At 36.6% G+C, this 14,371-nt stretch overlaps 1 protein-coding gene and 1 pseudogene across 1 annotated transcript; both read right to left on the reverse strand.

Annotated features, from left to right (window-relative positions):
• Window positions 1–8,596: 8,596 nt before the first annotated feature.
• Window positions 8,597–9,184, reverse strand: LOC145265660 (uncharacterized). The gene has a single exon (XM_080121725.1). The coding sequence runs from the start codon at window positions 9,182–9,184 to the stop codon at window positions 8,597–8,599; it is 588 nt and encodes a 195-aa protein (XP_079977851.1).
• Window positions 9,185–12,095: 2,911 nt separating this feature from the next.
• On the reverse strand, window positions 12,096–12,213 carry LOC145265920 (5S ribosomal RNA; annotated as a pseudogene).
• Window positions 12,214–14,371: the final 2,158 nt, after the last annotated feature.

The following is a 14,371-nucleotide window of genomic DNA, read 5'->3' on the forward strand; positions in this document are numbered from 1 at the left end:
CTCTCTCTTTGTCTCCCTCTATCTCTCTCTCTTTGTCTCCCTCTATCTCTCTCTCTTTGTCTCCCTCTATCTCTCTATCTCTCTCTCTTTATCTCTCTCTCTTTGTCTCCCTCTCTCTCTCTCTCTTTGTCTCCCTCTATCTCTCTCTCTCTCTCTCTCTCTCTCTCTCTATATATATATATATATATATATATATATATATATATATATATATATATATATATATATATATATTAGCAAAAGTGCCCATCGTTGACTGGGTTCAAAAACAGCCTACAGAAAATAGACTCTGATTTATGAAAGTATGAAAAGGAAGGGTTGTAAATTTGGGTTGAATTTAGGGGTATCAAAACCAAAGCAAAATATGATGAAAGTAAAAATAAAATAGATAAATCCCATAATTTATTATACCATACCTGTTCATAGAACGAATTTATACTAATGAAGCCAGTCATAGTGTCTGTTGCCGGGTTCGAATCTATCGACTGGTGTTAATCGTGACACTCTGCACTGATGATTCCCGGAAGGAAACACTAGTGCCTGTAGATATTTAAGACTTAATAATCATTATAGTAAATAATTATGTCAGCTCCTTTAAGAAAATCGTTTCTTATCATTGAGCACTTTCAGTTGAAATAATAGTCGTTCAATTTAGCTCATATGGGCAGATCATCATATAATGATTAGATCACTCTAACAGACGTTAAAAAGACATGTAAAAAATAAATGTTTAAATTTCAACAATATTTCTTGCGGTTAACGGTAGTTGCCGGGTTCGAATCTATCGACTGGTGTTAATCGTTACACCTGCACTGATGATTCCCGAAATGATGTAGGTATTCAACGTTATTTCAAGCGGTTAATGGTAGCCGAATGGATTGGGTCTCCGCTAATCGAGCCAGAGATGTCTCGTGATGCGGGGTTCGAATCGTTTGACTGGTATTAATCGTGACACCCTGCACTGAAGATTCCCGAAAGGATGAAACACTAGTGTGTGTAGGTATTTAATTATTATAGTAGAAAATAATTATGACAGCCCCTTTAAGAAATTCGTTTCTTATCGTTGAGCACTTTCAGTTGAATTAAAAGTCGGTCAATTTAGCTCTTATGCGTAGATCATCGTATAACGATTAGATCACTGTCTGACTGACGTAAATGGACATTTAAAATTAAGATATTTAAAATTCAACGTTATTTCAAGCGGTTAATGGTAGCCGAATGGATTGGGTCTCCGCTAATCGAGCCAGAGATGTCTCGTGATGCGGGGTTCGAATCGTTCGACTGGTATTAATCGTGACACCCTGCACTGAAGATTCCCGAAAGGATGAAACACTAGTGTCTGTAGGTATTTAATTATTGTAGTAGAAAATAATTATATATATATATATATATATATATATATATATATATATATATATATGTCACATTAAATATCCTTCATTGATCTCTCTCTCTCTCTCTCTCTCTATATATATATATATATATATATATATATATATATATATATATATATATATATATATATATATATATATACCGATCAATAAAGTATGTTCAAGTTGACATTCATATTAGAAGATGTGTTTAGACAGGAACATACTACCATGGGATTTACGTATATTACTCAAATTTCAAGCAACTCCACAGGTTTGGATCGTGTTATGCCTGCCCTTCTGCTTGTGCAGTGATGAAAGTTCTCAAATGCACTAGTGATGTTAGGTTGTATAAGGATGTTAACTTACGTCAAATTAGAACTGTCCAAAATGCGCTTATCCTATGCGCTGTCCTCTCAGAACCACACCTGGCAAGAAGGTAAATAGCGTGTTGTATTGTTGATATAAATAAGTGTTATTAGCTATTGGCAGTGATATAGGAGTGACGAATGAAAAAAAAAACAACAAAAACAAACAAAAAAAACTCTTGTATTTATTCATTATGATAGAATAGCTCCTCATTTTTAACTTTCAAACGAACTAGGTGCGCTTTTTATCTTAATAAATGAATATTTTTCTTAAGCATCAATCGGGCAGAACGTTGTTGGTGGTTGTGACATCAAAGGTAAGTCTGCGAAGAAGAAACTCTATTCAGAACGCCATCGCGTACATTCCTAGAGAACTTTGATATCCACGGCGATTCAGGACTCTCGTAAAATTGTCGGCAATAATTGTTTTACGCATTAGACAAGTGCGCTAATGCAGTGTTTTGATTTCGGGTAGGAATGAAGTTGCTGCATCGGAAGATAGAAATGCCAGGAATGAAGTTTGTTTTCCGCTGTACGTACCTTTACACTGACCCTAACCCTCACCCTAACCCAGCAGCACGATTGTCGAACTGACGCATACGGTTTTTGGCTTTTGGTCGGAGCTGGATGACTTGAAGAAGTCGGCGAATAATGCCTTTCAAACTTCACGCACACACGCACACAGCAGCTATAAAGGGAACAGTATCTATTCTTAAAAGAGCCCTCGGATATAAATTTAAATCATAATAGAATCAAGTGTTAGCCGCAGGAAGGAGTCCCTTGATATCTTAAAACTTACGAAAGTAAGATACAACAAAAAAAAAGGTGTAAGGAGAAAACTTGCCTACTTGATACAATCCTCGAGTGTCTAAGGTCTCTCTGTGCAGGGGTTTGTCAGAACAACCTGGCATGAGGATATTTTTCCCTTGAAGTACCTATTTACAATGCCTCCCCACGGGACAGAGTTAGACACCAGGGTCGTTTTTTAACGTGGAGAAAAGGTACAAAAATAAAAATTGTCTCAGTCGTGAAGGACTGCTCCTCCACCGAAAGAGAACAAGAAATTGAAGTGCAGTATCTGAAGAACAGATACTACACTTTGATCTTGGCGGCCAAAAGGCCAAGTCCTGACCAAATATTCAAAATCGCGTATTATTCGCTGCCCAAATAAGATCTCCTTTCTATAGCTAACCCTAATTAGCTTTTATGAGGAATAGTGCACCTTCTCCAAGTGATGTTACCTCAAGTAATAACATAAAGCTGGATACTCCCCCAGAGTAGATAAATTCTTGTCCTGGAATCCATTAAACCAAGAGACCAAAACGAAAGATATACTACAATATATGGAAATGGTTAATTGGGGAGAGGAAAATTATGTTCTCAATTTCTTTACTAACTCAGTGTTTGAGAGATAAAGAACTTTAATGGAACATTCGAATATCTATGTATTTCACATAGAGTTACAAGTTTTTGCCCCAGGTAGTGGGCCCTTTGATTTCTGAGAACTTCGACTGAAGTAAAATAAACAAAAAATATACACGCACACACGCACACACACACACACACACACACACATACACACACACACACACACACATACTAAGGTTAGAAGAGAACCCCAGCAGAATGCTCGATTATTAAGAAAATTTCAAAAATAGAAGTAATATTTATTCATTATATGTGTTGCAGAAGATCAGAACAACATCAGTACCGTCGGTTTTAAATCCAAAGAAAAGAAATCAATATCTGGTGGCTTATGTCGGATTCTCTTCAGCATCTGGTCATGTCTGATTTCCCGAGAATGGCATATATATATATATATATATATATATATTATTTTAAAAATATAATTATCCACTGACACGTGTTTCGTCGTCTACGACTCATCAGAGTGGCTGAATCTAGCGAGATTCGAAATCGGGACCCCAGGGTAATGAGCCTGACCTCTTTACCCGCTGGTCCATCTCGCCGACTGTTTAGGATATATCGCGATTTATTTAGATGTTATTTGTTTTTGTTTTTGCGATACGTTTTGAATGAATTCAATTATTTACGAAAGTGCATTTTTACCTAAATGCGAGTTGGGAATAATTTTCCCTTTAACCAATTTGGTACCCCCACATGGGAAGCGGTATATATATATATATATATATATATATATATATATATATATATATATATATATATATATATATATTATTTTTAAAATATAATTATTCACTGACACGTGTTTCGTCGTCTACGACTCATCAGAGTGTCGCTAGATTCAGCCACTCTAATAGGTCGTAGACGACGAAACACGTGTCAGTGGATAATTATATTTTAAAAATAATATATATATAAACATATATATATATATATATATATATATATATATATATATATACCGCTCCCCATGTGGGGGTACCAAATTATCATCCGTTTCTAAATTATAAGTTCAAAAAAGAACACGCACACACATACATCATCGCTCAGGCGAATTGATTTTTTCTTTTTTTTTTATTTCATTATGGTATTTTAAAGATGAATAAATTTGTATAAAACTTGCAAAATGTTATTTATTTACCGGGCTGGTCAAAAGCCCTGTTACACTTTTGTATTTTGGGTTTAAGTGTGTATATATATATATATATATATATATATATATATATATATATATATATATATATATATATATATATACTAGCTGTACCCGACCACGCGTTGCTGTGGCTCAGTTTGTTAAAATAGAACACATGTGAAAGTAGAGAAAAGTTTGATTCTTTTTTTCAAGAGAATGTACAAATTATTTTTTTTAACAGATGTTAAGAAAATAAACAGAAAAATACTTCCATCATTATTTATGCAAAAAAATAAATAAAATGTTGATTTGGTGTTTCAATATGCTTATAAATTTACGATAAAACTTGCTGAGTATGCACTGTTTTACGGTTGTTGTAAAAATGGAACGGAAACTTAAATTTCGCTTCATTTTAATCTTTCTTAATTTTTTAATTGTGCCCCCCCCAAACGAATATAATCAAAACAGTAACATTTAACAATTGTACTTTATGTATATAAAACACAAAATGGGTGTTTGTATTGCTGTACACATAGATTCGAAAAAGTTGTCAAAAAACAAATATATAACAAATAAATGTTATCAAAGGCAAGATAAGTTACTTTTCCGCCAAACTGGATATATTTTTTGTGTTTTTATTCAATGTAACATATTTATTCAGCTCGAAAAGCATACAGTGTTTACCGATGTATTCGAAAATTCAAGATGGCGTCTCACACCCTCTTTAACACCGTAAGTATGGAAAAAGGTGTTGTAAATAAAAAACTATACAAAATACTATTAAAAACCCGCCCAATATATGTCAACCTATGTCACGGTAACATATATTGAGCGAGTTTTTAACAGTATTTTATCCGGTTTTTTATTTATAACATCTTTTCCCACACTTACCGTGTTAAAGAGAGAATCAGGCGCCATCTTGAATGTTCCAATGCATCGGTAAACACTGTATGGTTTTCGAGCTGAATAAACATGTTACATTGAATAAAAACACGAAAAATATATCCAGTTTGGTAGAAAAGTAACTTATCTTGCCTTTGATAACATTTATTTGTTATATATTTCTTTTTGGACAACTTTTTCGAATCTATGTGTACAGTAATACAAACCCCACAAAATATTTATTAAAAAAAAAATTTTTTTTTTAAAGTTAATAGGGAAATAATTCCATTTTTAAACGAAAAAGTCAGTTTACCTAACTTACTGTATTAATGCTATTTTTTTTTAAGCAAGAAAAAAAAAAGAGGTAAATATCCAGATACGCTACTACAGAACACCGACCACTCTAATTTGTTTTTTATAGGTAATTGAGGTCGCTGATAACGAATCTGATAGTCAAACTTGGGGCAAATTTACCGTTTGCATGGTATTTACCCCTGAACCCACGAACTTCTTTCCACCATTTTGCAGCATCCGTTTATGCTACGCGCATGCACGCTGTAGCATAAACGACGGCTTCACCAAGCAAACTATGTTGGGGGGAGGGGATTTTTTTTTCCAGGACATAGAATTTTCTAATTTTCAAAAATACATTATAGCGCTTTTTTGGTGGAAAATTTAAAATTAGCTGAAAAAGAAATAAAATAAGAAAAGGAAAACACACCAAGTTGGGGTGGGGTGGGGTAATTTATCTGTTTTTTTTTTTACCTGGAACATCGAATTTTAAAATTTTCCGTAAGTAACGCACCGACATTTACCAATTAGAACACCATTTAACATTTTCCGAAGATTTTACTTTATACATTGGGGCGCGAGCGGGGGGGGGGACGGGGAGCGGATGTGATGTTGGCGCGCGCGCGCCCCAACATCACATCCCCCCAAAAAAAACAAATTAGAGTGGTCGGTGTTCTGTAGTAGCGTATCTGGATATTTACCAAAAAAAAAATATTTAGGTTTGGCTATAAATTCCTAAACTCATTTCACCTTAAATAATTTAGGTGACTGAAATAGGAATCTAATTGAATCTTTAATTTCCTGAATAGTATCCGATAATTCATTTTTCTTCGAGTTATATCGAATACATTAATACGGACTTTAGGGGCTTTTTTCGTAATGTTGCTGTAAAAATTATTTTTTATTGTTACAAATTACGATGCTTTAAAAAAAGCAAAAATAAATTCTTGCGTTTTTTATTTACTACTAAAAACCATAACTTTAGTAAAGGTATTTTTTTGTTTAAACAAAATAAAACATTTTCACCAAGAGTTAAGTAAAAATAATTCGTTCATTATATTCTGCGATCATTATTTGAAAAATACTGCAATTTTCATTAAAATTCGTTAATTTCCTGATTTTTGGTGAATTTTTAAGTAAAGGGAGGAATCAAAATGTGTATACACTTTGAGCGTCGGCATTCATTTTTCGACCACGTGTGGTTAATTTAAATTAAAGTTCAATCACATGGTTACATTATCAATAAACCCATTGAAAATTTACCGATATTGTAAACACATTCTGTTTACATTAAGCCTGTGGTGTTTTTTTAGTGATGCAATGTTGTCAACTGAGATTTAAAAAAAACCCGCGAGATCAGGAGAAAGAAATGTCCAGAAAATCGCTAGCCAGTTTGGCAGAAAAGTAACTTATCTTGCCTTTGATAACATTTATTTGTTATATATTTGTTTTTTGACAACTTTTTCGAATCTATGTGTACAGTAATACAAACCCGTGTACAGTAATACAAACCCCTTCGGGGAGATTGGAATGCCCCCCCACCTAAAATGTACTTGGAAAAATCGATTTTATAGTGAGATTTAAGAATGGTTAGTCGAAAAAAAGGTGAAAAACAAAACAAATAATCAATAAATAATTGTTACCAAAGGCAATAAATGCTACTTTTTTTTTTACTTACATGAATGAGTTTATTTTATGTTTTAAAGTATTTTCAAGCAATCTAATGCGGGTGTCTCTGGGTGCCAAATACCTCCAGATTTTCTAGAATTTCTCGCTAGATTGTAAACGAAATCTCCAGATCTAGCAGGAAAACTGCTAAATTGTAACACTGGTCACGTGACAGGAAGCGGTAATAAATAATTGTCCCTAAATAAAAAAATGGCCTCTCGGTAAAAAGAAATCCACCTATTTATCATAGAAAAATTAAGTATAATGTTATAATTAAAAAGGAATATATAAAAACACACATGGATATAGTAAACATATTATACCAAAACGTGGAAGCCATCCGTCCAGTGGTTTTTTAGACAATTAACTCCGAACGAACCAACATTTACATTTATATATATATATATATATATATATATATATATATATATATATATATATATGTTGTTCATCAGGTTCCAACAAGAAGGAATTAATTCCTAGTGATAAGGTGTCAACTGAGATGTCTGTTTCCCTAATGTGCCGGATATCAGATCTAAATTGGAGGATATAGTCCATCTGGAAAATTTATCTGGGAGAATATTTGTCCAAAGAAAATTGCAAGCGTCCAACATAGGTTTGTGGTACGTGAAGATATGAAACTGCTGACCTTCCAGGAGTTGATGAAAATGGCGTATTGTGGAGAATGCGATTAACAACTCTGTGGAAAACGTGCTGCAGCGTTTTTCTGTCTCTGTTAATTTCTTGGAGAAAAAGGAAATAGGTTTATAGTTCATATCACATTTTTGTTTTGTAGGACCGCTCCAATACCAATTGCAGACGCATTTATCTACTGCAAGGCACAGTTCATGGGTGGGTTGGATGGGAGACAATTTGACGGTCTCCTGCAACATAGACTTCATCTCGTTGCACATTGCATGCTCTAAAAGTGCATCGTCACAGATCTTTACTTTTGTCAATGGCAAAAGTACTTGTGCATAGTGAGGATTTAACCTACGGTAAAAGTTTATTGACCCTAAGAATTGGCGCAGATGAAGAAAAGCCATTAATGGACTTGACTGTTTCTGGCGATGGGGAAATTCCCTCCTCTGGGATATGGTGCTCTAAAAATGTGACTTCAGATTGACTAAAAACACATTTTAATGAGTTTAGGACTACCCCATATTGCTTCAGGCCTTCAAATACTTGTCGCACATGATCGATGTGGTCCTGTCTATTTTGGCTAGCAATGAGTACATCGTCTATATATGCACAGACAAATGGCAAATCCGACAACACCTGCTCTCTGAACAGTTGAAATGTTTGTGCTGCATTTCGCAGCCCAAAAGGAACTCATAAAAACTCTTTCATTCCGAGTGGTGTGATGATAGCCATTTTGTTAATGTGTTCAGGATCCACCGGTATTTGGTGATATGCTCGGATTAAAATCAATTTGGTAAAAAGAAAAAAATTAATTAAAAAAAAAAACGATTACTTTGAGCCATTGCTGTTATGTCCTGGATATGTGGTACTGGGTACCTACCCGGTTTAGTAACAGCATTCAGTAGTCCCCAAATGCACGTCATTCTGTTAGAGACTTTGCTGGCTAGATGAAGCGATGAAGCCCATTCGTTCTTAGTACGGCCAACTATGCTTAACTTTATCACTTGCTGAAATTCAGCTCTAGCAGCTGTTATCTTTTGCGATGCAAAGTGCCTTCCTTTGTTATGAACAGGCTGGCCTTTCATTTCGATATAGCGTGTGATGAAGTGTGGCAAAACTTCCTTATAAAAGGAGGCTACAGAACTTGAAAGGTATTGCTTCAAGAGACTCAAGAAATCGTTGCCCTGGTTTGCATGCGCCACTGCTGGACATAATGGAGTAGCATCTCTGACTACACCACACGCTGTAAGATGTGTTTCTGGATCTCTTAAACACTCGTTTGTTATATCAACAACCAAGCCGAACGCTTGCAAGAAGTTGGTACCTAAGATAGCACTGTCTACATCAGCCACAATAAAAACGTGGGTAAATGCTCTATTCAAGCCCAAATTGAGGTCCATACACCTCTCCCCATATGTGCGTATTAACGAACCGTTGACGGCTCGTAGTGTGAACTAACAGAGAGGAGATTTTTTTGTCGGCTGCAGACGCGGGATGAGAAACACCTGTGCCCCGCTGTCCACTAAAAAGGGCGTCCCCGATTTTTTGTCTACCACATACAATAGGTGGCCAGAGCGAGATGCACCGACAGTTGATGCCGCAGTCTTGTCAGTTTAGGCGCTTCCCGGACTCTTATAACTACAAGGTAGGTATTTGCTTTCTCCCCCAAAACTCTTGTTCTTTCAGCACATTATCCTATCCTGCCCCCGTTCTCTGGAGTTGCTGCGGACACCACCACGCCTTTGCTTCTCTCTTAAGGTAAGGCTTGCAATCTCCTCCGCCATTTTATTCATGCGAGCTTCTAATCTCTTCTGCCCCTCCATTAGTTCTGATAGCAGCTCGCCCTTCTCTGACGTCTGAACACCAGCCATCGTTGACGATTGTGTAGACATTATGTCAGTTATGCGGCCGACTATCTCAGCCAACCGTTCGACTTGCGTGGACTCACCATTTGCAGAAATTGCCACCTTATACTCTGTTGGTATGCACTGAAGGAAGATGTGTTTGACGATGTTTTTATCCATCGCCCTCTCAGCCAATTTATGTAGGCGTTTTAAAAACTGTGACGGCGTGCTATCACTCAGAGTTTCCTGCTCTAATAACTGTGAAATCCGCCTGTGCGCGGAAACTGTCACAGTCGTTGTAACTCTTTCCCGGAGGATGTCATATGGTTTGTCTGTAAGAGGGGGTTTTATTACTTCTCTCACCTCGGCGATGACGTCCTGGGGTAAGACAGCTCCCACGTGACAAACTTATCTTTTTTTTCTTGGCCTTTAGGTCAAGATCAAAGTGTAGTATCTGTTCCGACAGATACTGCAAGCTATGACTAGCTATGACTAGCAAAGACCAGATGTGGGGGCAACCCCACATGCCTGACCTTTAACCAGCTCCCATTTCCCACCTCTCGGGAGCTGGTCCCCTCTTTCCCTTCCCCCTCCCTTCACTCCTCACATTAAAAATCGGCCTTGTGCCTAATTTGCTCGGTGGGGGAGCAAATAAATACCATCTGTTCCGACAGATACTGCAAGCTATGACTAGCTATGACTAGCAAAGACCAGATGTGGGGGCAACCCCACATGTCTGACCTTTAACCAGCTCCCATTTCCCACCTCTCGGGAGCTGGTCCCCTTTTCCCCTTCCCCCTCCCTTCACTCCTCACATTAAAAATCGGCCTTGTGCCTAATTTGCTCGGTGGGGGAGCAAATAAATACCATCTGTTCCGACAGATGCTGCACTTAAGATAATTTGTACCAGTCAATGGAGGGGAAACCCTCTATACTGGGACAATTATTATTTTTGGTAACCAGAGTGCCCCCTTTTTGCCTACTTTTAGGGGAGCTGGTTTTTTACCTCACATTAAAAACGGCCTTGTGCCTAATTTGCTCAGTGTGGGAGCAAATAAATACCATCTGTTCCGACAGATACTGCAAGCAAAGACCATATGTGGGGGCGACCCCACATATAAGACCTTGGTCAATGTAGGGGCAACCCTTCATACCAATTGTCACTATCCAGCTCCCTTACTCCCCGGGGAGTTGGTCCCCATTTCCCCTTAACTCCTCACATTAAAAATCGGCCTTGTGCCTAATTTGCTCGGTGGGGGAGCAAATAAATACCATCTGTTCTTCAGATGCTACACTTCAATTTTTTTTGGTCTCTGTTAGTGGAGGAGAAATCCTTCACGACTGAGACAATTTTTATTTTTATTTCCTTTTCTCCACATTAAAAAAACGACCCTGGTGTCTAACTCTGTCCCGTGGGGAGGCATTGTAAATAGGAACTTATCTGCCAGCGCCGATATCTCTTTCAGTCTAAAATATAGATCTATAGATTTTGAAATTTCACACAGATGTATTTTATGTGACTGGCAGTGTTCTTAGATAGGTTTTATATCAGAATGTCTAAAAAAAAAAAGTATCAAAAATCGATAATCGAAAGAAATCTTATCGAAGAAGGAAGTCAGATTTTGACTAAAGTTAACACTTTCATACGACCTAACATCACAAGTGCATTTTAGAATTTTATCACCGCACAAGCAGTAGGGTCTGGTATATAAAATTAACAGTAGATCATTTGATAAGACAAGGACGCGTTCGAAATGGGTGTTTCTGTTTAGAGCACAATTGAACCATGATACTTAACTTTTGCATTTTAGACTTAAATTTAGGCCATTATATAAAAATACTTTTTTAAAATCAACAGTAAGTTCTCTACAGTGCAATGTAGACTATAATGTATTGTGGATTATTTGTGCCTAAAACTAAACAAAAGTTTCACGAGCAGAGTTTTTTTTTCCTTGAACTGTGCGTCTGTAGAACACAATACTTTGAGCCTGCTTCTCGTCTTCAAATCAAATGTGAATAAATTCCTATTGAGACCCACCCAAGTTCCGCCATAACTGATCATATTGTCTCATCATCTACGTAACACCTAACACTTATGCTAGAGTAGCCTCCGGGCCTTGATAAGAGGTCAGCTTCCAAGTATAAAAAAACATCATCTCTCAACTAGCAACCATTTCCTCTCGTTTACTATTATCCTCGAGTGGCCTTCGGCCTTGACAAAATGGTGAACCATTGTTACATAGAAAATTATAATTGTAAGAATGCGACCCTTGGATGAATATATACCTTTGTTCGGTCTGAAAAGACAATGGATACCCTCTGTAAGTGTTTATGCACGTGTAATTCTGATGCAAAGGGTTGCGAAATCGACAACCACACCTCTCTTGAATCGGCACCGCTTGAATCCAGTGGCAATAACTGCTAGACAACTAGAGATAATGCCGAGATAAGCGGGGAGGCTATATAGCCTATACAGCACCTGAAATTCCCAAATGGTCACCCATTTTAGTACTGGCCAGGTTTAACGTTGCTTAACTTCGATGATCTGACGAGAACCGGTTTGTCAACGTGATTATGCCGTATATGCAGCCTTTATGACAACATAAACGGACTCCTACGGCCCTCGCGGGACTCTTAATATGCCTGCGCTAACAGACAAACAGATTGACAAAGAGACAAACAGACAAACGGACAGGGGAAAAAAAGCACAAACCCCCTTTGTTGTTTCTGTATTTCTGTTTCTACGTTGCACGTTTTTAATTTTAAACCAATTTTTATCGATTGCTGTCAAGTCGGACGAGTAATGTGCGATGGACGATGTTGTATTTCGTTATCGGATGCAAGGCTGTTGGGCAATCAAAACATAACGCCGTGGGGCGTGGTTGGAATTCTGGATTGAGTTCTTTGTAGCTTATGAATGAATCTCAATGCAATTCGCATGGAACTGTTGGAAAGAATAGATTTATCCTGTGCGAGGTCTACGTAATTATTAGGGTTTGAGATTATCTTATACAGACACGATACTTTCTCTACTCTTACTCTCTCTCTCTCTCTCTCTCTCTCTCTCTCTCTCTCTCTCTCTCTCTCTCTCTCTCATTCTCACCCCCTTCTCTGGCTTGTTTGATTTCGCTCTGGCTATATATAAGAGAAATAACGGTAAATTTTCAGATTAGGTCCACCTCCACAATTTTCTTTTAAATGACGACTTTTAAAAGTTTTCGACTATGCTGAATACGAAAATCGCATTGAAATTTTGCAGAAATAGTTAGTTATCGAGATATAAAAAGTTGTATTATGCATTGTATTCTTTGGCGGTCATCTTTTTACGCACGACCCATAAACAAATTTACTCATTTCTGACTGACATCGCACGCGCGTAAAAAAGATGGCCGCCAAAAAATACAATACATAATACAACTTTTTATATCTCAATAACTTACGATTTCTGCAAATTTTCAATGCGATTTTCGTATTCAGCATAGTCGAAAATCTCTGAAAGTCGTCATTTAAAAGAAAATTGTGGAGGTAGACCTAATCTAAAAAAAAATACCGAAATAACAAACGTTATATATATATATATATATATATATATATATATATATATATATATATATATATATATATATATATATATATATATATAACTTTATTCGATTGGCAAAATTTTAGAATAATTATAAAAAAGTGAACCATATCGTAAATTCAATCAACTAAAAAATGGAAACCGGGGTGAGGAAAAGAAAAAAAAATTATATATATAATGGGGCAAGTTATATGTACAATTAAATAAAATAATATTGATATAATTGATAGCAAATTTATCTGTTTAATAATTGATAAAATTGATAGCAAATTTATCTGTTTAGGTTCCCTGGACTCTGATGACACTCCTTCAATTGAAACCAAGCTTCAAAATAAACTACTTCGATGGCATAAACTTAAATATTTATCTAAGGAAGTGTATAATAATATCCGACCGGTGGGCTCTCAACGCCCCAGGATTTACGGATTGCCTAAGGTACACAAAATTGATACTCCATTGAGACCAATTTTGTCGATGGTAGGTTCGGCCCAACACAATCTGGCTAAATGGCTGGTTTTAATTCTTGAACCAGTCTGTTCTTTTTATTCAACACATTGCACACCTGATTCTTTTCATTTCGCATCGACTATCAAGGAGCTTCCTCTTACCACTAACAACTGTTATTTGGTCTCCTTTGATATTAGCAATTTGTTTACCAATGTTCCTCTTGACGAGGTCATTGACATATGTGCTGATTTTCTTTTCCTGAGGCGGTGTTCGTTGAACTTTTGGAACTTGCTACTAAGTCAGTTTCCTTTAGTTTCAACGATGTGATATATCGCCAGTTCGACGGTATATCGATGGGATCACCCCTTGGCCCAACTTTGGCCAATATTTTTGTGGGTTTTTTAGAACAGACGTTGTTTGACAAGTGCCCTAGACCAGCATTTTACATGCGTTATGTTGACGACACTTTTTCTTGTTTCGCAACGCATGATGAAGCTATGTCCTTTTTCCACTTATTAAATAATTTACACCCTTCTCTCAAATTTACGATGGAGGTGGAAAAAGATAACTCCCTTCCTTTCCTTGATGTGTTAGTTTCTAAACGTGGGCTTTCCTTTATGACATCTATTTATAGAAAACCCACTTTTACTGGTCTTTATCTTAGTTGGGATTCTTTTGCACCCACAACCAGGAAACTAAATCTTATTAGAAAC

Source organism: Euprymna scolopes, chromosome 40 (genome assembly GCF_053919585.1).
Source record: "Euprymna scolopes isolate OS-2025 chromosome 40, ASM5391958v1, whole genome shotgun sequence".
NCBI classification, from domain to species: domain Eukaryota; kingdom Metazoa; phylum Mollusca; class Cephalopoda; order Sepiida; family Sepiolidae; genus Euprymna; species Euprymna scolopes.